This window comes from Papio anubis, chromosome 18 (assembly GCF_008728515.1).
Source record: "Papio anubis isolate 15944 chromosome 18, Panubis1.0, whole genome shotgun sequence".
NCBI lineage: Eukaryota > Metazoa > Chordata > Mammalia > Primates > Cercopithecidae > Papio > Papio anubis.
Genome location: NC_044993.1, coordinates 72,623,383 through 72,645,783, shown reverse-complemented (window position 1 = coordinate 72,645,783; position 22,401 = coordinate 72,623,383). Strand labels below are relative to the sequence as shown.

Sequence of the window (22,401 nt, the reverse complement as noted above, 5' to 3'; positions counted from 1 at the left end):
CTCACTGCAACCTCCGCCTCCCAGGCTCAAGCGATTCTCCTGCCTCAGCCTCCTGCCTCCCGAGTAGCTGGAATTACAGGCACGCTCCACCACGCCCAGCTAGTTTTTGTATTTTTAGTAGAGACGGGGTTTCACCATGTTGGTCAGGCTGGTCTCAAACTTCTGACCTCATGATCTGCCTGCCTCAGCCTCCCAAAGTGTTGGGATTACAGGCGTGAGCCACGGCACCTGGCCAATTAATTAATTTTTTTGAGACGCAGTCTCGCTCTGTCACCCAGGCTGGAGTGTAGGGCACGATCCCGGCTCACCACAACCTCTGCCTCCTGGGTTCAAGGGATTCTCCTGCCTCAGCCTCCCAAGTAGCTGGGATTACAGGTGTGTGCCGCCACACCCGGGTAATTTTTGTATTTTTAGTAGAGCTGGGTTTGCCATGAGGGCCAGGCTGGTCTCAAACTCCTGACCTCAGGTGATCCACCCGCTGTGGCCTCCCGAAGTGCTGGGATTACAGGCGTGAGCCACCGCACCTGGCCAATTTTTGTATTTTCAGTAGAGACAGGGGTGCCCCACGTGGGCCAGGCTGGTATTTTTGGTTACAGGTTGCGTACTGGCTTGGATAAGACCCAGGCAGGCCTTACGTGGAAAAGGGTCTCTGCAGATGTCACGAAGGATTCTGAGATGAGACTATCCAGGTGGCCCTAAGGCCGATGACAGCAGTCTTTATAAGAGACAGAGGAGGCGGTACAGAGGACATGGCCTGTGAAGACGGGGCAGAGACTGGGGTGACGCTGCCACGAGGAGCCCCCAGAAGCTGGGAGAGGTAAAGTGGGACACCGGCCCCTCCGGAGCCTTCGAGGGAGTGTGCACCTTGACCTCAGACTTCCAGCACCCAGAACTGTGATAGGATTCATTTCCTTGTTTCAAGCCACCCAGTTCACGGGAATAAGATCATCCACGAAGTTGTCCCAGTGAGGGCACCCATCATTCCCAAGGTGGCATGAGCCCAGTGGGTGCCAGGCCAGGGAACCACTGGTGGTCCTCAGGCTCCCCTTGTCAAATGTCAGAACACCATGGGCATGGAGAAGATGCAAAAAGCATAGAGAGAAAATCGTGGGCATGTGGACGGGGTTGGGACCTTAGGCCCCGGGGGACTGGTGGCCACCATGACAGCCACGCTGGTGCCACATGCAGAGCGGCGGATCTTGCAGCTTCCAACTGAAAATAAGTTCCATTTATTTATGTATTTATTTTATTGCAGTAGAGACGGGGTCTTGCTATGTTACCAGGCTGTTCTCAAACACTCCTGGGCTCAAGCGATCCTCCCACCCCAGCCTAGCCAAAGTGCTAGGTTTACTGGCATGAGCCACTGAGCCAACTTGATTTCCATTTAAAGTCGTGGGTCCAGGCTGGGTGCGGTGGCTCTCACCTGTAATCCCAGCACTTTGGGAGGCTGAAGTGGGCAGATCACTTGAGTCCAGGGGTTCGAGACCAGGCTGGGCAACATGGCAAAACCCCGTCTCTACTAAAATTACAAAAATTAGCCAGGCGTGGTGGTGTGCACCTGTAGTCCCAGCTCCTTGGGAGGCTTAGGAGTGATGATCGCCTGAGCCCGAGAGATGGAGGTTGCAGTGAGCTGAAATCGCACCACTACACTCCAGGCTGGATGACAGAGCAAAGAATAAAGACATTTTCAGATACACAAAGGCTTGAGAAATTTGTCTTCCATGCACCCACTGTTGGATCTGCGAACTTCAGGAAAAAAGGCAGGCAGGTGATGCGTGGCTCAAGCCTGTAATCCCAGCACTTTGGGAGGCAGAGGCAGGGTGGATCACGAGGTCAGGAGATCGAGACCATCCTAGCTAACACCAGTGAAACCCGTCTCTACTAAAATACCAAAAACAAAAACAGCCAGAGAAGTGAGGTGGCAAGCCTGTAGTCCCAGCTACTCAGGAGGCTGAGAGGCAGGAGAATGAAGCGTGGACCAGGGAGCGGAGCTTGCAGTGAGCTGAGATCCCGGCCACTGTACTCCAGCCTGGAAGGCAAATGAGACTCGTCTCAAAAAAAAAAAAAAAAAAAAAAAAAAAAGGAAAAAGCAAAGCCGCCATGGGCACTGGCGAGGGCTGGAACCCAGCAGCGGATGGAGGAGTTGTTTCCGCGATGGTGGGATGCTGCCCGCCCCACATCCCATCCATCGGCTCTGCCTGCAGACACATGCCCTGAGTCTCAGCTGCTTCTCCACACTCCCACTCCGCCCCAAGCCCATCCCCACAACGGCCACCTGCTCCCCGCGTCCGTGAACCAGCATGGACCCGTGCCTTCAATGCCTCTAGGAGTTGCCTGCCACACAAGCAAAATCTTCAGTCCCTGCCAGGGCCTTCTGTGGCCTGGCCCACGGCCTCTCTCCCTCCAGGCCTCACCCCTCCATCTGCCTCCCTCGGCTCCACCTCCCGGGCCACAGTTGCGGCCTCAGGCATTCGCACCTGCCGTTTTCCTGCCAGTGAGACTCCTTCCCTGGCTGTCACCACATTCGGGGCTCTGCTGTAATGTCTTCTGTTCAGAGCTCTCACCGTATTGAAGACAGCACCCACTGCTCTCTGGCTCTTCTTTTCTTTTTTTTTTGGAGGAGTCGCGCTCTGTCACCCAGGCTGGAGTTCAATGGCACGATCTCTGCTCACTGCAACCTCTGCCTCCTGGGTTCAAGCGATTTTCCTGCCTCAGTGTCCCAAGTAGCTGGGATCACAGGTGCCTTCCACCATGCCTGGCTAATTTTTTTTCTTTGGAGACGGAGTCTTGCTCTGTCGCCCAGGCTGGAGTGCAGTGGCGCGATCTCGGCTCACTGCAAGCTCCGCCTCCTGGGTTTGCGCCATTCTCCTGCCTCAGCCTCCTGAGTAGCTGGGACTACAAGCGCCCACCACTACACCCAGCTAATTTTTTTTGTATTTTTAGTAGAGACGAGATTTCACCATGTTAGCCAGGATGGTCTTGATCTCCTGACCTCGTGATCCACCCATCTCAGTCTCCCTAAGTGCTGGGATTAGAGGTGTGAGCCATTGCGCCTGGCCACTGGCTCTTATTTTCTTACCCTGTCGATTTTTTATTTTCTTTCCTTTTTTTTTTGAAACAGGGTCTTGCTCTGTTGTCCAGGCTGTAGTGCAGTGGCAGTGAACATGGCTGACTGCAGCCTCAACCTCCCGGGCTCAAGCTATCCTCCCACCTCAGCCTCCCTAGTAGCTGAGACCACAGCCACATGACTCCGTGCCTGGCTAATTTTTAAATTTATTGTAGAGACAGGGTCTCACTATTTTGCCCAGTCTTGAACTTCTCGATCCAAATGATTCTCCCACCTCAGCTTCCCAGTGTTGGCATTACTGGCGTGAGCCACTGGGCCTGGCCTCTGCCAGTTTTTCTGCCTCCAGGCCTGTCACCTAGCATATTTCGTATGTACCTTATTTGTTCCTCTGATAGGTGAGCAGGAACTTTGCATCATTTGTTGCTCAGAGGGCTTGGTGCACCAAGCAGGCATTTAATCAATATTTGTTGAACAAACGGATAACTGTTTCCCAGCTTTTCCCACATTCATCGCTGCTGAAATGGTGCCTCCTTAGGCTGTCTTCCTGGATTGCCCCCCTCCACAAAGATGAAGCTCCCCAACACTCTGGTGCAGTTTACAGAAGGCACTGCATGTTGTAAACGTTCAGTGTCCGGCTGGCCAGGCTGGCGGCCACAGCCACAGGTAGTACGGAGCCCTTGAGATGGGGCTAGGGCCAGTAAGGAACTGGACTTATGGCCGGGCGAGGTGGCTCACGCCTGTAATCCCAGCACTTTGGGAGGCCGAGACCGGTGGATCAAGAGGTCAGGAGATCGAGACCATCCTGGCTAACACAGTGAAACCCCGTTTCTACTAAAAAATACAAAAAATTAGCTGGGCGCGGTGGCGGGCGCCTGTAGCCCCAGCTACTCAGCAGGCTGAGGCAGGAGAATGGCGGGAACCCCGGAGGCGGAGCTTGCAGTGAGCCAAGATTGCGCCACTGCACTCCAGCCTGGGCGACACAGCCAGACTCCGTCGCAAAAAAAAAAAAAAAAAAGGAACTGGACTTACTTAACTTCGGTTAATTTACAGAGCCACATGCGTCCAGCGCTTACCGACTGGTCGCAGTTTTAATTCCACGAACTGGCCTCACGGAGCCGCATTTGTTCGTATCTGACGTGATCTCAATCGTTCTTTTACTTCCTTGTGCTCCGTGTTTCTCTTACTGGCCTCTGACCCTTGGAAGCAGGGCCTTACACTCGGAGAAGAGGAGCCAGGCCTGTCTTGGTAAACATCTGCCGTAGAGCGAACGCTCGGCGTTCTGAGACAATGTGGGACCCGGGGCGGAGGGAAGGGACGGCTGACATCACTGCAGGGTAGGGAGGACAGGGATGGGAGAAACTGAGGCGAGGACCGACCACCCTGGCTCAGCGAACCCAGCACGCAGCCACGTGGGGAGGCGCGGCCCCGTCCTCAGGCCCCGCCCAACGCAAAGCCCCACCCACACGTCAGGCCCCGCCCGTCCCACCGGCCCCGCCCCATCCAGGCTCCGCCCCGTCCCGGCGCAGCGCAGGCGCAGAAGCGCCCTGCCGCTCGGCGTCCTCCGCAGATTCGTGCTGCGAGGCCCGCAGGGACCCGCCCCAGAGGCTCAAAAAAACCCGCGGCAGCTTCGCCCGGACCCAGGAGCTCGTGCTCTGGGCCAACCGACTGGGCCACGATTGCGTTTCGTCCGGGGCCGCGGCGGCCGTGGGGAATCGGCGGCAGCGAATCGGTGGCGCGCGGGGCCTGAGCGCGCTGTAGTCACCCGGGAGCCGGGTCCAGGTCGGGTTGGAGGTTGGGGGTCGGGGATCGGGGGTCGGGGGTCGGGGGTCGGGTTGGGTCGGGTTGGGCTCCGGCTCTGGATGGGTCGGTTCCAGGTCGGGGAGGAGTCCGGTCAGGGTCCGGGCCCGGGTCGGGGGCGGGGTCCGCGTGCGGGTCCTCTAGCCCCGAACCCGTGTTCCCCGCAAGCTGTTGGTTTCCAAGGGGCGGAGGAATGGCGACGGGAGCCACCCGTCACCGCTCAGGCAGCCAGAAGGGCCTGCAGCTCCCGTGGGCCGGGTTTCCCGCCTTGGGTGCGAGGACGCGTGGGGCCGCCCTGTGCCCGGGGAACACTCACCAGCATCCCTGGCCTCCACCTCCCTGTCGCGCCAGTGGCACTCCCGCTTGTGACAACTGAATGTCCCCTGGGCACAGTGGCCCGGGTTGAGAAGCCCTGCAGTGGGCGGTAGCGTGGGGGTCCCAGCGGAGGAGCGAACTCTGGGTGGAAACCGTCAGGCACTGGAGGGGAAGGAGGCGGGGCAGGGTTGGGTGGGACCAGGGGTGAGGGGTGTGGGGTCCTGGGGCGCTCAGAGAGGGGCTTACTGAGCGTGTGTGGATTATTTCCCTGCCCCAAGCTGAGCCCCGTGTCCATGCCACAGGTTGCCTTCCCGTGCCGCCCAGGACTGTCCTGCAGGATGGAGCCAGCACCCTCAGGGGTCCGACTGGCCGTCCGGGAAGCCATTCAGACCCTCTCATCTTCGGAGGATGGCGGCCACATCTTCAGCACCCTGGAGTCCCTGAAGCGGTATCTCAGTGTGATGGAGCCTCCAGCGCTCCCCAGGGAGAAGGAGGAGTTTGCCTCGGCCCACTTCTCGCCTGTCCTCAGATGTCTTGCCAGCAGGCTGAGCCCGGCCTGGCTGGAGCTGCTGCCGGACGGCCGCCTGGAGGAGCTGTGGGCCAGCTTCTTCCTGGAGGGCCCGGCGGACCAAGCCTTCCTGGTGCTGATGGAGACCATCGAGGGCACTGCCGGGTGAGTGAACTGGGCCCATTCCGGGGTTGCCGGTAGCCTCAGAAGTGATGAGAGTGGTTTAAAGGACTGGACCAAGAGCCTCTCTGGTTCCTGTGAGGGACTAGAGAGAGCGCCTGCGTATGGCTGAACCTCTGAACAGAAGAAGCGGTCTGTGTCTGTCTCCTTGGTGACAGGAGGTACCTGCCGTGTCTCACAAAGTCCTTCGCTTGCTCCTCGTCCGGCTGTGTCAGAGAGGGATGGGGCGGGACTGTTCACATCCCAGGTGGCAGAGGCAGCCTGCCAGCTGGGGGCGTTCCAGGTTTTCTAGGGGAAGCACAGCTGTCATCACTGACACGTGTCCCATGTGGACTCCCAGCCCCAGGTGGCTCCCAGGCTCAGCCTCAGATCACACTGCAGTCCTTGCCAGGACGCTGCACCTTGAGAAGCTGGGTTTTCAGAGGTTGCTGTGATCAAAGCAAGCCCCGAGTTATCCGCGTCAGCAGCAGGGGAGGGGTGTCCAGTGAGACTCCAGGTTGGGGAAGCCGCTCAGGACCCTGAGAGCTCTCACACAGTAATTGCAGATATTTAGGAATGGATTAACAGATGTTCCCGTTTGGCTTGTGGTTTTGGACTTCGCGCTGGTTATGTTGTTGGGGCTACCTGTGTAATCCGGGCTGCTGGTTCCTTGTGGCGGGAAGGGGGCCCCCAGGATGGGGTTTGGGGGCTCTGCCCAACATGCCCATGTCTTCAGCCCCAGCTTCCGGCTGATGAAGATGGCGCGGCTGCTGGCCAGGTTCCTGCGCGAGGGCCGACTGGCAATGCTGATGGAGGTGCAGTGTCGGCAGCAGACGCAGCCCGGCTTCCCCCTGCTCCGGGAGACGCTGCTGGGCAAGGTGGTGGCCCTGCCTGATCACCTGGGCAACCGCCTGCAGCGGGAGAACTTGGCTGAGTTCTTCCCCCAGAACTACTTCCGCCTGCTCGGCGAGGAGGTTGTCCAGGTGCTGCAGGCGGTCGCGGACTCTCTCCAAGGTGAAGCCCTGCCTCGGGGACCCCCTCGCCACCCGTCTTTCTGGGCCGTCGTCCCCTGCCACCCTCTGGTGCCTCACGGCCTCTGGAGACTTGGGAGTCTTTGGGTGGTGTCGTCAGGCAGGTGGGGACATCCCTGTCCCACACAATACTGACTGGAAGGGCTCATCCGCTGTGGGCTGAAGTCCGCTGCCCTCCACGTGGGCTTCTCTTGTCCCTGCAGTCACTGCTGGTTTCCGGGGCCCAACTGTGCTGCGGTGGCAAGGTGGGGGATCTCGAGGCTCTCAGGTCTGGAGGCAGATGCTGGCGGTGCCCTGGAGAGCGGGTGCTGTGGGAACGGCTTCACCCACCGCTGGGCTGCAGGGCCCCGTGAGCGCCCATACTTGCTCTGTTTTCCCTGGGGCGTCAGAAGGCGGCCGCCGCGAGCATGCATTTCACTAGCGAGAAGGAGGCTGGGCCGGGGGCCTGCATAGAACCCAGAGCGTCTGCCTGTCCCTGCAAGGTGACCCCTTACTTCTTTCGCTTTTTTTTTTTTTTTTTTTGAGACGGAGTCTCGCTCTGTTGCCCGGGCTGGAGTGCAGTGGCCGGATCTCAGCTCACTGCAAGCTCCGCCTCCCGGGTTCACACCATTCTCCTGCCTCAGCCTCCCGAGTAGCTGGGACTACAAGCGCCCGCCACCTCGCCCGGCTAATTTTTTTGTACTTTTTAGTAGAGACGGGGTTTCACCGTGTTAGCCAGGCTGGTCTTGATCTGCTGACCTTGTGATCCGCCCGTCTCGGCCTCCCAAAGTGCTGGGATTACAGGCTTGAGCCACCGCGCCCAGCCCTTCTCTCGCTTTTCCCAAGCTCCAGGCGACAGTTCAGATGCCGGTCGAGCACCTGGGTCCGGCCTCCACCGCTCCACATGCAGCCCCCACCTTGTTCTGAAAGGGGCACCCTGGGGTCCTGGAGCAGCTCAGCGCCCCCTCAGAGCCCAGGAGGGAGCCGGGACCCTCCAGTCCCTGCGTGGGGCCTGTGTGGCCCAAGCCCCCTCGTCTCACCCTGGGGGTTCCCGCAGCAGCCTCCCAAGCCCTCCTGTCCTTTCCGAACGTAGCCCGGGCTTGCAGCTGCTGCTCTGCGGGGCCGATGTGTTCAGGAGGCTTTGGGAACATCCAGGACATACGTTTGGGGTTGGCTGGGGCCGTCCTGGTCCCCACGCAGCTCCGTGGCTGCCACCCCCCCGCACCCCAGCTCTCCCGTGGGGCTGGTACGGCCCGGCCCTCCTGGTTCCCTACGTTCGCTGGCGTGCACTCCTTCCCTGTGGCGGCCGCGGTGGTGGTGCTGCTCCAGGGTCTCATGCCCGGCTCAGGGCCCAGGCCTACCCTGCGTGGCCGACCCAACTTGGCCGGGCCCGGTTGGTGCCTCCTCTCCTTCCTCGGCAGTGTCATGCCCGTCCCGACCTCCTAGAACTGTCGTGACGGTGAAGCGGGCTAAGGCGGGTGAAGGTTTGAAAGGGTTGTGATTTGCTTGTCACGTCCCGCACACTCCTGTTGAGATTTGCTCGGGGGCTGACGTGTGCCGGCCGCTGTTGTGAGTGAGTTTCGCTGTCCGTCGGAGTCCGCCTGACCGAGAGCAGCTCCCCCCACACCTAGATGTTCTTTTGTGCCCTTCCCGCCGGCCTCCTCATCAGGCCTCCCTTTCTGTCCCAGGTGGCCTGGATTCCTCCGTGTCCTTCGTGGCTCAGGTCCTCGGGAAAGCCTGCGTCCACGGGAGGCAGCGTGAGTAGAGCCGCCCTTCCTGCCCGCCCTGCCCCGGCCCGCGCACGCCGTCCGCCGTCTGCAGAAGGCCGAGAATCCCTCCTACCCCGGCCCTCTGCGGGGTCCCCTTGCCCGGTGCTGTCCTGGGCCCCTGGGGTCTGGGGCTCGGCTGTGCTGACTGGGGAGCTGTGGGGCTGTCCTTGCTGGACCCACACAGCCCCCGGACACGAGGCAGGTGCAGCTCCCCAGGCTCAGGTCCTCCGTCTGTCCCCTCAGAGGAGATGCTGGGCGTGCTGGTGCCCCGGCTGGCAGTGCTCACCCAGGGCAGCTACCTGCACCAGCGCGTCTGCTGGCGCCTGGTGGAGCAAGTTCCGGACCGGGCCATGGAGGCGGTGCTGACCGGGCTGGTGGAGGCCACGCCGGGGTAAGCAGCTGGGCTTTCCTCCCGCTGCGCTGGCTTCTGGGGGTCTGGACCGCCAGAGGCTGCCTTTCCTTCACGCTGCTTCTCCTGGGCGCCGTGCTGTGGCTGGCACCCCCATGTCGGAGCCACAGGGTGTGAGTGGTGCCCTCTCAGTTCCTGCACGTGCGGATGGTGGCCTCTGCATCAGAGAGTCCCTGTCTCTTATGAAATAGCGTCGATGCTGTGAACAGCCTAGCTGTTTACCTACAGGCCTAAAGGCACCGGACTTCGGGGCGCCCACCCCGTCCTGCGCCTGTGGTCCCGCATTGCACACACATGCGCCACCTCCAGGCTCTGCCATGGTGACGAGCAGTGACTCACTTCCCAACGTCTTTGTGCAGGAGAATCAAGGTTGCATTTCTGGAAGCAGGACTGCCAGCCATTTAGCCCCCCACAAACCCTGCCAGCTCGCCTGCTTCAGACGTCTCCCCTACCCCCAACGTGTGCGAGGACGCACCTGTCTCTGCCCAAAGTGTTTCCTCTTCTTTTTTTTTTGAGACAGAGTCTCGCTGTCACGCCCAGGCTGGAGTGCAGTGGTCCGATCTTGGCTCACTGCAAGCTCCGCCTCCCGGGTTCATGCCATTCTCCTGCGTCAGCCTCCCGAGTAGCTGGGACTACAGGCGCCACCACCATACCTGGCTAATTTTTTGTGTTTTTAGTAGAGACAGGGTTTCACCATGTTAGCCAGGATGGTCTCGATCTGACCTGGTGATCCACCTGCCTCGGCCTCCCAAAGTGCTGGGATTACAGGCATGAGCCACTGTGCCTGACCTTTTTTTTTTTTGAGGTGGAGTCTGGCTCTGTCGCCCAGGCTGGAGTGCAGTGGCGCGATCTCGGCTCACTGCAGCCTCCACCTCCTGGGTTCAAGTAATTCTCCTGCCTCAGCCTCCTGCGTAGTTAGGACTGACTACAGGTACCCGCCACCACGCCCGGCCAATTTTTGTATTTTTAGTACAGACGGGGTTGTGCCATGTTGGCCAGGCTGGTCTTGAACTCCTGGCCTCAAGCAATCCACCTACCTTGGCTTCCCAAAGTGTTGGGATTACAGGCGTGAGCCCCTGCACCCGGCTGACTTTGCATTCTTGATTCTGGGTGAGGGCGTGCGTGTTCAAGGCGTTTGTATTCTTTTCTCTGTGAACTGTATAATCATATAATCACATTCTATTTTACAGTTTTGTTGTTGTTGTTGGGGGTGATTGTTTTTAGAGACAGGGTCTTGCTCTGTCTCCCAGGCTGCCATGGTGCGATCATAGCTCACTGCAGCCTTGACCTCCTGGGCTCCAGCGATCTTCCCACCTCAGCTTCCTGAGTAGCAGGACCATAGGTGCGCGCGCTCATACCCAGCTAATTTTTAAATTTTTTGTAGCGACAGGGCTCACTTTGTTGCCCAGGCTGGTCTCAAACTCCTGGCCTTAAGTGATCCTCCTGCCTTGGCCTCCCAAATTTTTTTTTTTTTTTTTTTTGAGGCGGAGTCTCGCTCTGTCACCCAGGCTGGAGTGCAGTGGCCGGATCTCAGCTCATTGCAAGCTCCGCCTCCCGGGTTCACGCCATTCTCCTGCCTCAGCCTCCCGAGTAGCTGGGACTACAGGCGCCCACAACCGCGCCCGGCTAATTTTTTGTATTTTTAGTAGAGACGGGGTTTCACCGTGGTCTCGATCTCCTGACCTTGTGATCCGCCCGCCTCGGCCTCCCAAAGTGCTGGGATTACAGGCGTGAGCCACCGCGCCCGGCTCCAAATGTTTTTTTAACTGTTACGTCTTTGTGTGGAATTGTAAGTGATGAGTGAGGGAGAAATCCCGCCATATCTGTTTCCACACTGGCTGGAGAGACTTGGGCTCTTTCTGGAGACCCATAACCTCTCACTGGGAGGACTCTCGCAGTCTAGACCGGGGGTCTGCAGGCGACTTGCACAAAATTTGGCCCGCTGCGTGTTTTTGTAAATAACGTATTTTTGGCACCAGTCACGTTCGTCCCATTTACGTATTTGGCTGCTTTTGGCTACAGTGGCAGCGTGGAGTGGCTGTGACACGGCTGTGTGGCCCCTAAACCCTGAACACGTAGGCTCTGGCCCTTTACAGAAAAGCTTCTGCCCCGGCCCCACATGAGGCACTGACCTTGGGCTGGGTCAGCCAGGAAGGAGGCCGTGGGGCCCGGACCCGCCTCCGCCCGGGCTGGGGCGCAGGGAAGGAGGCCATGGGGCGCGGACCCGCCTACGCCCGGGCTGGGGCGCAGGTGCTATCTGGGTTGTCGCATTTATGCCCTGGAGAAGGGAGGATGAAGGCCCAGCTCAGGCAGTCGGAGGATGGAACCAGAGGCTCTCGGCTAGAAATTGGCAGGCCCAGAATCAAGCCAGAGTCTGTGGGCATCAGAATTCATGCTCTCTCACTCCTTCCTGCCTCCAGGCCGGCTTGCATCTCTGGTCCCCTGACTCTGTCTTGCAGGCCTGAGGTCCTGTCGCGACTGCTGGGGAACCTAGTGGTGAAGAACAAGAAAGCCCAGTTTGTGATGACCCGGAAGCTTCTGTTCTTACAGTCCCGGCTCACGGTGAGGACGCCACGGAGGGTGCGGGCTGCTGGCTGCCCCAGCACAGCAAGAATCGCTGCAAAACATGGGGTCGGAGCAGGGGTCTGCTGCCTGGGAGACCCTGCCCGTGATTTGGCGGTGGCCGGCAGGAGTTGGCGAGGCCGCGGGTGCCTCCTTGCCCCGATGACAGACCCTGCTGTGACAGGCGCTGAGTGAGGCTTCTCATGTCTCTTAATCCTCTAGACTCCCGAGAAGCCACCTGCCCCAGCTGCGTTCTGTGACAGGGGCTTGAGGGGGGGGGGGGGGGGGGGGGGGGGATAGGTCAGGTCACAGAGGAGGTCGTGCACTTCCCGGACTTGTGACTCCCGTCCCCATGGCCTGAGCCCGGAGTGGGTGAGCCAGGGCCCCTGATTCCCGGTCACTTCTTGCTTCACCCTCCTCCTTTGCTCACACGAGAACTTAAGATGGCGAGTCCCCACCCCAGCACGGCAGCAGCTGCATCCCTTGTTTTTATATGGGACCGTTTTATCACGTTCAGTTCGAAGGAATAGAGGCGGGTGGGTCACTTGAGCCCAGGGGGCAGCTTCTGCAGGAGGGGAGGGTCCCGCATTCCAGGAGGCAGCGGCCGCCCCTGTGCTTCTTGTCTGTCTGCTGCCCTCAGTCCGGTCCTGGTCCTGGCACGGCTCTTGGCCTTGGGAGCCCCGGGCTGGCCAGGCGGCGGCCTCGGCCTGGTGGACAGGCATGTACTTCTGTTGCAGACGCCCATGCTGCAGAGCCTGCTGGGCTATCTGGCCATGGACAGCCAGCGGCGCCCACTCCTGCTGCAGGTACGAGCCTCTTGGCTCTCCATCCCCTTGAGGCCCTGGGAGAAGAGCTGTGCGGGGCCCACCTTGGGGGCAGGCAGGGTGAGGCTGGCTGGGCTGGCGCCATAGCTCTCTCAGTGGCTGTGGGCCTGGCGGGAACAGCCTGGCCCCCAGCCCCACCCAGTCCTGGGCCATGCCACCTGCCAGGTGCTGAAGGAGCTGTTGGAGACGTGGGGCAGCAGCAGTGCCATCCGCCACACCCCCCTGCCGCAGCAGCGCCATGTCAGCAAGGCCGTCCTCATCTGCCTGGCGCACCTCAGGGAGCCGGAGCTGCGCGACAGCCGGGATGGTGAGCGGGTGGTTCGGGCTCCCCCCGGCCCTGGGCACCCCGAGATGCTCAGGGGGCCTGTCCGGTGCTTGTAGAACTGCTGGCCAGCATGATGGCAGGCGTGAAGTGCCGCCTGGACAGCAGCCTGCCCCCCGTGCGCTGCCTGGGCATGGTTGTGGCCGAGGTCATTAGCGCCAGGATCCACCCCGAGGGGCCTCCCCTAAAATTCCAGGTGAGCGGGCCGTCTCCTCCATGTCCCTGTGTGGCTGGCCCGGGTCTCTGAGCGGCTGCCTCTCTAGCCCCAGGGTCACTGCCTCTGCCCGGGGTCCAGACCTGGGGAGTGTCTGTGTTGGCTTCTCGCATGGCTGAGGCTGGAAGCTGCGGCAGGCTCTCAGCCCTGAGCTCCTGGGGCCACACAGGGTCGGGTGAGCACAGGGCCCCCGGGGGGGGCTGCACAGGTTCACAGACTCTCTTCAGATGGGGATCTGGGGGAGGCTGGGTTAGGGAGCCACCCGCTGTGGTTCGTCTGGCCCGGGCTGCAGGGCAGCCAGGTCGCTGTGGGTCGGTGGGCGCGGGTGTGGTCGGTGGGCGCGGGTGTCAGCGCCTCTCTGCTGCCTGCCGTCTGCTGTGGGCGGCTACCTGGCCGTGGAGGAGCCCTGTCTGCCTTCAGGCTGTGGCGGTGATCGCCTGTCCTCTCATCTGCTGAGACCCTGGAATCTCTCTGGGGCATTGGCCTGGCGGGAGGCCCCGCTCCTTCGGGAGGGACCACGGCCCCCACCTTTGAGCACACCCAGTGCTACCGTTGGCCTGAGGTGGAACCTTAGAAAGTCGCTTTTGAAAAGACACGTGGTTGTCCAGGGCCCAGCCACTGAGTGAGACCGGGCTGCGAGGGAGGCCGCAGTGGGGAGTGGCTCCCGCTCGGGGAGGGGCCCTGTCTGGGGGAGGGGCCCTGTCTGGGGGAGGGGCCCTGTCTGGGGGAGGGGCCCTGTCTTGGGGGAGGGGCCCTGTCTGGGGGAGGGGCCTTGTCTGGGTGGGGGGCCCTGTCTTGGGGAGGGGCGCTGCAGCCTGGCAGATGCCGCTGAGCCTGCTCCCCTGCTGTAGTATGAAGAGGATGAACTGAGCCTTGAGCTGCTGGCCTTGGCCTCCCCACAGCCTGTGGGTAACGGCGCCTCGGAGGCGGGGTGAGGGTCTCTGCACCCCCGGGACCCCACCGCTATTGCTGAGGATTCCACTGCCGGGTGGGAGCGGGTGAAAGCCTTTGTTTTGGTCCTGTGAGTCCTGAGACCAGAGGCTTGAGCGGAATCTAAATGATTTGTTCCTTGTTTCCTTAAAGCACCTCCCTCGTTCCAGCCACGGCAGAGCCCCCTGCAGAGACCCCCACAGAGATCGTGGATGGCGGCGGCCCCCAAGCACAGCTGGCAGGCTCTGACTCGGAGCTGGACAGGTAGCGGCTCTGCCACCCCAGTGGGTAGCGTGCAGGAGGCCAGGAGGCGAACCCCTCACACTCCAACCTGTGGCCCCGTGGGGGGCTCCCTGCCTGCTCCAACCTGCGCCCAGTGGGGGCTCCCTGCCTGCTCTGTCCTTGTTCTCTTTTGTCCTCATGGGAGGGCTCTCAGCTCCCAGCTCTGCTGCAGGTGCAGGGGCTGAGGTGTGAGGTCCACATCTTGGGGTGGAGTGAGGGGTTGGCTCTGCCGTTGGGCACTTCCTCTCACAGGCCGTGGGCTGTTTGTGTCTGCTCTGCCCTCCCCCAGCGATGATGAGTTTGTGCCCTATGACATGTCGGGGGACAGAGAGCTGAAGAGCAGCAAGGCTCCTGCCTACGTCCGGGACTGTGTGGAAGGTGGGCACAGGCCCCTGGAGGGCCTTGCTGGGCTGGGCATGGGTCTCGCTCACAGCCTGGTTCTGCCTCAAGGGGTCACCAGGAAGCCCTGGGCCCAGGGTGGCAACCGTGCTGCTGGCTCTCACGGGCTCAGGATCTGGGTCAGGGCTGAGGCTGACCGAGGCCTATCTGGGTTCTGTGCAGCCCTGACCACATCTGAGGACGTAGAGCGCTGGGAGGCGGCCCTGCGGGCCCTTGAGGGCCTGGTCTACAGGAGCCCCACAGCCACTCGGGAGGTGAGTGGGGGGCGGGAATGGGTGGGGAGGCCCAAGATGGTAGCTCCCTCAATGCCGTCTGTGTCCTGGCCACTGAGGGTGACATCTGGCTCCCCTGTGTGACTCAGGGCTGCTGCCTCTCCCAGAAGGGCCATGGCCTGGGGCCTCTGCCGGGGTGGGTGGCTCAGGCCCTGTGAGTCTCGGTGAGGCCTCAGGGCGGGTGGCTGGGTCCAGCAGTTTTTCCAGCCCTAACCCCTGTGTGCAGGTGAGCGTGGAGCTGGCCAAGGTGCTTCTGCATCTGGAGGAGAAGACCTGTGTGGTGGGATTTGCAGGGCTGCGCCAGAGAGCCCTGGTGGCTGTCACGGTCACAGACCCAGCCCGGGTGAGTCCCCGCACCCGTGGCCCCGGCCAGTGCAGGCGCAGCGGGAAGCGCTGGGAGCTGCAGTGCCTGAGGCTCGGTCCCATGCTGGAGCTGGCTGTGAGGTGCCTGGAGGTCGCCCTGGGCAGACCTCAGGTCCCGGACCACAGCAGCCTTTCCCCTGTGCCCTCAGGTGGCTGACTATCTGACCTCGCAGTTCTATGCCCTCAACTACAGCCTCCGGCAGCGCATGGACATCCTGGACGTAAGTGCTGCCTCCTCCGCCGTGTTCTGAGGTCCACCCGCCCGTGGCATGTGCCACCGCGGTGTTGGCTTTGCTGTGGGGCCGGGTTCCTGGGAGAAGGGCATGCGTTTGTGGTGTGGCGGGACTGCGTGGCTTTAGGATGAGGCTGCGCTGGGCGCTGGGCACGTTCTCATTTCCTGGAGCACAGAGCCCACCTTCCCCACTTTCCCGCTCCCAGGACGCGGTCGCTGTGAGATACGGGGAAGTGATTTTCTCCTTGTTCCCAGAACGCACCTTCCCCCGGGCGGCGAGGGCCCCTGGGCCCGTGTCTGAGGCTTTGGCTGATGACTTGACTCTTGGGAAATGTTCTTCCCTGGAGCAGTGGCGACTGCCTCGGGCCTGTCTCCCTCCAGGTGCTGACTCTGGCTGCCCAGGAGCTGTCTAGGCCTGGGTGCCTCGGGAGGGCTCCCCAGCCTGGCTCCCCGAGTCCCAACACCCAGTGCCTGCCAGCGGCAGCCGCCTCTCAGCCTGGCAGTGCCGTGACATCCGACTGGCGGGTGCTGGTGGAGGAGCGGATCAGAAGCAAGACCCGGCGGATCTCCAAGGTTACTGGGCGCCTGGTCAGCTCACGGGCATGGGGACCGCGGGTGGGCGGGAGGGGCGGTCACACACCTCCAGGCGCTGTCTACGGCGAGGGGCGGCCGCATTCGCAGGGGATGGTGCCTGTGCCGGGATTCCGGAAAGGCAGGTCCATGGTTCGCGCCGAGGAACTGGACCTGGCTGTCGGGGACCTAGACTGGGCTTGGGGACGTGCTACGAGACAGGTGCCCTGGTGGCGCTCTGTCCTCAGAGCGTCTGGAGATGTTTTTGGTTGTCGCTGGCGGTGGGGGAGACCAGGGGGGCATCCTGCAGTGCCCAGGGCGGCCCCGCCATGACGCTCCTCCAGCCCTGAACGTCCTGCCTGCAAGGTCGGGAAGACTTGGTCTGCTGCCCAGGCATTGGCCGTGGAGCCCGAGTCCCGTCACCAACCCCGCGGGGCCTGGGAGCTGGGTGGGGCCGGAGGAGTGGCCCAGGGAGGCAAGGCGAGGCTGGGGTCCACGCTGCTTTGTGGGATCCTCTCGGGGTAGGGGTGCTGTGCCCGCTGCCCAGAGGCCTGTGCCTCCGTGAGCGCCATGTGTGTCTGGCAGGGTGGCCCGAGGCAGGGCCCAGCAGGTGGCCCCAGCAGATTCAGCTCCGTGGCTGGCCACTTCTTCTTCCCCCTCCTTCATCACTTTGACAGGTGAGTGGGTGTTCTGTGGGCCTGTGGATGTGGGGGACAGGGACCCTGGATGTACCCCTGTGGCCAAGAGGTTTCCAGGCTGGGGTCTGAGTGGGCTTGGGTGTGAACAGGGTTGCGGCTTTGCTGTGGCTTTTTGTAAGCCTGTGTTAAGTGGCAGGGAACGTTCTGGAAGGTTCCTCCGTGGTTGAGCTTTGCTGTGAGGTGCCAGGCGTCTGCTCTGATGCTGGGCTTGCGGCATGGCCGGCAGTGCTGCCTGCATGTGCCTGACGCCACCAGCCACTGGGCCCTCCTCACCGCCTCCTGCCTCAGCCGGTGCTGCTCTGGCCCCAGGTTCAGGGCGTGAGGCTCTCGGGATGGCAGAGAAGTGTGGGGCCTGAGTCATGGTGCAGCAGGGGTGGGAGGTCTCGGCGTTGGGAGCTCCTGGCCCAGGTGGGCTTGTGCCAGACAGCCCTGCAGGGGGAGTGGGCACCCGGGAACGGTCCTGCGGTCTCAGTGCAGGCAAGGTGGTGGGCACAGGAGGAGGGGCTGTGTGGGGCTCCCTCAGTCTCCCGCGGTGGCCCAGGATGTTGGGGACCTGGCCCTGAAGCGCCCCTGCACCCTGGGCTCCACCCTGTGCTCTAGGCCTGTGGTGACCTTCGACCTCTTGGGAGATGACCAGCTGGTTCTCGGAAGGCTGACGCACACCTTAGGGGCCCTGATGTACCTGGCTGTTAACACCACGGTGAGCCGGGAGAGGTTGTTGGGCGCTGGCCTGCACTGCCCGTGGATCAGGAGTGCTCCTCAGCCTCACCTGCGCCTGGGGATGGGTGTCTGAGGGAGGAGCTGCCTGTGTGGGCCCCCAGGCAGCGGGAGCATCCCCTCGGCTGTCAGGCAGGCCCTGTCCCTGCTGCTGCCCAGCAGCGGAAGCTGCCCGTGGGTGCTGGGATGTGGGGACGGCGTGGGGACCCCGCTGACTGTCTCTCTGCTGGTGTCCAGGTGGCTGTGGCCATGGGCAAGGCCCTGCTGGAATTCGTGTGGGCCCTTCGCTTCCACGTCGACGCGTGAGTGGCCTGTGGGGTTGGGCCAGGCCAGGGGTGCAGGTAGACACAAGGGTCTCATCGTGGGGGCCCCATGGAGCCTCGAGGTGACTGACAGGCAGCCTGGCCTGGTACTTCCCAAATAGGAAATGTGCCAGGCAGGGCCGCAGCGTGGGTGGTCCACCGCACTGGGGGAGTGGGAGGTCTCCGTGGCCTGGGACGTGGTCCCTGCCGGTTTCAGCCTCCACCTTTCTGCTGGCAGCTATGTGCGCCAGGGGCTCCTGTCGGCCGTCTCCTCCGTCCTGCTCAGCGTGCCTGCCGCGCGCCTGCTGGAGGACCTGCTGGACGAGCTGCTGGAAGCCCAGTCCTGGCTGGCGGGTAAGTGTCGGCCCAGGCTCTGTGTGTGTGTGTGGTGCAGCTCCTGCAGGCTGGGCCGGGGCCAGCTGGCTGGGAGCCGGGCCTCTCATCTGGGGGGCACATCCCTCTCATGGACATCCAGAGACACGTGGTGGCCCCGGTGTGGGGAATCCAGTGCCTGGTTCCTGTTGTGGCCGCTGTGGAATCCTGCAGGGGAGACGAGGGAAGACACCTCCCTCCACAAATGGGCTTCCTTCTGAGAAAGCCACCAGGACAGCCCTGCAAGCCCAGAGCCCCTCCCTCAGGCTCACCTGGGGAACGTTTTGCCACTTGGCTCCCTCCATTTATGTTCTTTTTATTTTTAAAACGTTTATGTAGTTTTTTGAGACAGGGGTCTTGCTCTGCTGTTCACGTTGGAGTGCACTGGCACGATCTTGGCTCACTGCAGCCTTGAGCTCCTGGACTCAAGTGATCCTCCCACCTCAGCCTCCTGAGTAGCTGGGACCACAGGTGCACAGCACCATAGCCTGCTAGGTTTTAAAATAATTTTTGTAGAGATGGGGTCTTGCTGTGTTGCCTGGGCTCATCTGAAACTCCTGAGCTCAAGCAGTCCTCCCACCTCGGCCTCCCAAAGTACTGGGATTACAGGCATGAGCCACTGCGCTTGGACCCTGTAAAAGTCAATCGTGAACGTTGTGACCTTTGGCCTTTTGGTACTTGAGCTGGGCCTAAGGACAGGCTGCCATGACCCCTTGGGACCCACACAGGCAGAGTGTGCAGGCCGGAGGTGCAGCCACCCCCGCACTGGCCTGATCCTGGACCCTGCTGGGGCCCCTCTGAGCCCCCACACACCCGCCTCCCTGGGCCCCTCTGAGCCCCTGCCCGCCCGCCTCCCTGGGCTCCTCTGGCTGGTACAGTCCCAGCACCTTTTGTTGTTTGCTTGCCCTTGTGGTCCAGTGACTGGTTTGTGGGGCACTTAGGGTGGGTTCGCAGCCCAGCCCCTGAACCAGCCTCGGTTTCCATGTGTTTGTCAGGAGGCTCCTGGGTGATGTGGGTCCTTCCCAGGGACTTGCGCTCAGGCCTCTGTGCTGGGGGACGCTGGGGGATGCTTGTGGTGAGGTCACCTTTCCCGTGGGGTTGGGCTGTGTGCCTCTTCTGCCCCAGCCGTCTCCCCTCTCCCCACCTGGGCGCAGTGCCAGTCTGCTGGGTGTGAACGGGTGTTTCCCACAGGAATGGAGCTGATGAGTCCCCGGGGATGGGCTGAGGAGCAGAGCATGGGACCGATGGACATGGGAAGGGCGGGCCCAGCTCTGCCCTGTCCCCTCCCAGGCCCTGTGCTCAGGGTGGCTGTGAATATCTTCCCATGGAGCAGCTGGAGGGTCTTGGGCCGAAAGTGCAGGGAGCCTGTGCAGGGCTTTGCTTTTTTCAAGGGGGGTGCGGTGCCCCAGACACCGGTCTCTTGGAGCTGCTGCGCAGCCCCTCCTCAGTGTGCTCTCGCCCACTCGCCCTGCCTGGAGGAGGAGAGGTTCCCCCTTGGCCGGTGGAGCCACTGACAGGGCTGGGTGGGCGAGCACATTCCCTGCAGTCCCCAGCCTACCTCCTTCCCCAGAGACTTGGTGCTTGCCACGTCATCGTCTGGGGGCTTTGGGGACCTGAAGCACCAGGAGGAGCAGGGGGGCTCTGTCCCTCGGCCGATCCCGTTCCACTCAGGGCTGGTGGGGTCCGGGCAGGGTATTCTCCTTTCACAGGCACCTCTCCCAGGGGTGTACAGGTGCTTCCTCACCCTGCGATTCTAGCCAGTCTGGGGAGTAGTTGCGGCCAGCAGAGCCCTCAAGGCTCACCAGGCTCCAGGCTGCAGGAGACCTTGGTGAGGGGCCCAGCCCTGCGGGCAGCCGAGAACTCTGGCTCCGACCTGGGGGGCGGGCAGTGTGCAGTCCCAGACACCCCAGAGGCCTCCCCACAGGCAGGGGGCACTTCCCGACGCCCACCACCCGGATTCCTAGGGTCTCTACCTCTGACCGCAGCCCATGTCTGCTGTCCAGCACGGAGCAGGCCCTGCAGTGTTCGGGTGTTCCCGGGCTGTGTGCCCCACCCCAGGCCCCCTTCCCATGGCTGCCTGTCCCACAGCTCAGGGCAGCCCTCCGTGTACAGTGCTGCGTGCACAGAGCCTGTGGCACGCAGGACGTGGCCTTGGGGAGGGTCCGGGCTCACTGCAGACCCAAGCCCCCTTTCTTCCGTGGAGTCAGGCCTGGCGGGGCGGTTCAGGCAGACTGAAGACAGGAGGGAGAACATGCCCTCCATGCTGCCTCAGCTTTGCTTGTCACTCTCCGGCAGACGTGGCTGAGAAAGACCCGGACGAGGACTGCAGGACGCTGGCACTGAGGGCCCTGTTGCTTCTGCAGAGACTCAAGAACAGGCTCCTCCCACCCGCATCTCCCTAGTCCCTGGAGGCCTCCCCAGGACCACCCCCGCCGGCAGCAAGGAAGGTGGCCGAGCAGCGGCCTGGAGCAGCGGAGCCAGGCTTTGTAGCGAGGTCAGGTCGGCGGCAGCATCCGGTTCGGAGAGTGCAGATGCAGGAAGGCCCGGCCTGCCGCTATTTATAGTGCAGCAAGTCTGCTAAAAATACACTGGGCCTGGGCACTGCCCGCCGGGACATGGCAGCCTGGACGTGGGGCTGTGGCCAGGGCCGTGGGCGTTGCTGGTGGGGTTGACTCCTCCAGTGAGGGCAGAACCAGGCTGGCAGGAGGGGAGGACAGTGTACCTGCTACTCAGAGCCCCCAAGGCACTCCTGTGAGCGCCACCAAGCAGGACAGAGCAGCTCTTGTCCCAGGTCCCTTGGGCTGAGCGCCGTGTCACCAGGAGAATCGTGCTTGCGGCCCAGGCAGGGCGTGTGGCTCCTGGATGGGCTTGTGGGGCGGGTGGACAGGACACGGGCTCCCAGAAAATAAACTACTTTATTGGAATTGCAGGAGTGTTGGTGGCCGGTGGGCAGAGCCTAGTGGAGGGTGCAGCCACCAGGGCCCGGGTGTCCCAGCTGTTGCTCAGGAGCCGTGGGTCTTGCAGGAGTGTGGGGGGATGTGATGTGTGGGGGCAGGTGCCCCAGCCCTCCAGCTGCAGCTTCCTAACTGAGGTTCTACAAGTTTCTCAGGCTTTACAGTGTGTAGTTGGGAGAATATGATGGAAGGGTGAACCCGACTCCCTTTAAAGGAACGAATCCACAAATCTACGGAGCTGCCGGCACCCGGAGGCAGCAAGGTGCAGATGGGGCACAGCCTCTGCCGGCCCGGGCCGCTGCGTTCCTGCCCAGCTCTGTTGTTGCGTCTTCCATCACAGACGTGTTTTTTCCCAGTGAAAAGGCTGGCTTTGCTGCAGCTGACTGGAAAATTCCAGAAGGTGCCTTCCTGCAGCCGCACGCTGGTCCTGGGGCCCAGGCCCGTCAGGGGTCGTCGTCTGCCTCTTCCACCACCTCCTCGTCCGGCTCCCTGGGGTCCTCCATGCTGTTGTGGCAGACCCGCTCCGGCACCGTGCGTGGCAGCGGGAGACCCAGCCCCTGGTGCACGGCGTCCACAGCCCGCGGGCTCACGTAGTAGGACATGTTGGCCAAGGGAAGCCGCCGCCGCATCTCCTCCAGGAATCTGTAGGCCTGGGGCAGAGGAGCAGATGTTACTCAGCTTTCCTCAACAACCGGGCACAACTCTCTGCCCGCAGGCCAGGCACATGCTGCTGCCCCTGGAGGCGGGTGGGGTGCCTCCCTGCTAGAGGACGCAGTGCACTGAGGCTTCCCAGTGGTGATGGGGGGATGCGGTGCCCACGGACCGCACGTGTGCCATGTGTGGACGGTTAACAGGAAGCTTCGGTTGGCCTTTCAGCTGGAAATGCAGAGCCAGGGCCCTGGGAAGTCCTCAGCAGCTGTGCACAGAGGCCTGCTCCCCCTGCGTGTGCGGGCAGAGCCTCCCGGGGCGGCAGAGGCCCTGTGTTTTGCACTCAAGTCTTGGGAGTGGACATGCATGTCAGACTGGAGGGCAGGCAGCAATATCTAGTGGTTTGTCTTGGGTATTATTATTGTTTTGAGGTGGAGTCTCAGCTATGAAGATATAATAAGCTTGTTGGATGGCCCCTCCCATCACCCGGCAGCGGACCTGTATTTAAGGAAGGCCTCAGCTGGGGTGGGCGCTGGTGGAGTGCAAGCCTTTCACGCAGTCTCGAATCAGAGGGTGAGGGCAAACATCTACAACTGAAAAGATGCTGCCTCAGATGTTGACAAACCACTCTGCCATGTGCCGGGCACTGTGCTGGGGACACAGGGGACACAGGACATAAGGACACAGGAGAACAAGCTTGGCTAAT

At 62.0% G+C, this 22,401-nt stretch overlaps 2 protein-coding genes across 9 annotated transcripts in view; one reads left to right on the top strand and one right to left on the bottom strand.

Annotated features, from left to right (window-relative positions):
• Window positions 1–4,601: 4,601 nt before the first annotated feature.
• On the top strand, window positions 4,602–21,017 carry TELO2 (telomere maintenance 2). Of its 5 annotated transcripts, none has more exons than XM_031658609.1 (22): window positions 4,602–4,846; window positions 5,482–5,852; window positions 6,583–6,860; window positions 8,545–8,613; window positions 8,869–9,016; window positions 11,494–11,596; window positions 12,334–12,402; window positions 12,586–12,727; window positions 12,802–12,938; window positions 13,808–13,887; window positions 14,040–14,150; window positions 14,458–14,546; window positions 14,730–14,821; window positions 15,066–15,182; window positions 15,352–15,423; window positions 15,816–16,007; window positions 16,590–16,681; window positions 17,303–17,402; window positions 17,657–17,721; window positions 17,960–18,075; window positions 19,785–19,921; window positions 20,389–21,017. In XM_031658609.1, the coding sequence occupies exons 2-22, from the start codon at window positions 5,518–5,520 to the stop codon at window positions 20,434–20,436; spliced, it is 2,592 nt and encodes an 863-aa protein (XP_031514469.1). In that variant the 5' UTR covers window positions 4,602–4,846; window positions 5,482–5,517; the 3' UTR covers window positions 20,437–21,017. The 5 variants fall into 5 exon arrangements, with proteins under 5 accessions (XP_031514469.1, XP_031514467.1, XP_009193925.1 ...); XM_031658607.1 differs by having other exon boundaries at window positions 15,816–16,022; XM_031658608.1 differs by lacking the exon at window positions 4,602–4,846 and adding an exon at window positions 4,863–5,288 and having other exon boundaries at window positions 15,816–16,022.
• Window positions 20,990–22,401, bottom strand: part of IFT140 (intraflagellar transport 140) — a 103,107-nt gene continuing 101,695 nt past the window's right edge. For 2 of the 4 annotated variants that reach the window (XM_021931630.2, XM_021931633.2), the window contains one exon: window positions 20,990–21,697. In XM_021931630.2, coding sequence (XP_021787322.2) covers window positions 21,491–21,697 — 207 coding nt within the window. In that variant the 3' untranslated portion in view covers window positions 20,990–21,490. The remainder of the gene's footprint in view (window positions 21,698–22,401) is intronic. The other 2 variants (XM_021931632.2, XM_021931631.2) reach the window with 1 other exon arrangement.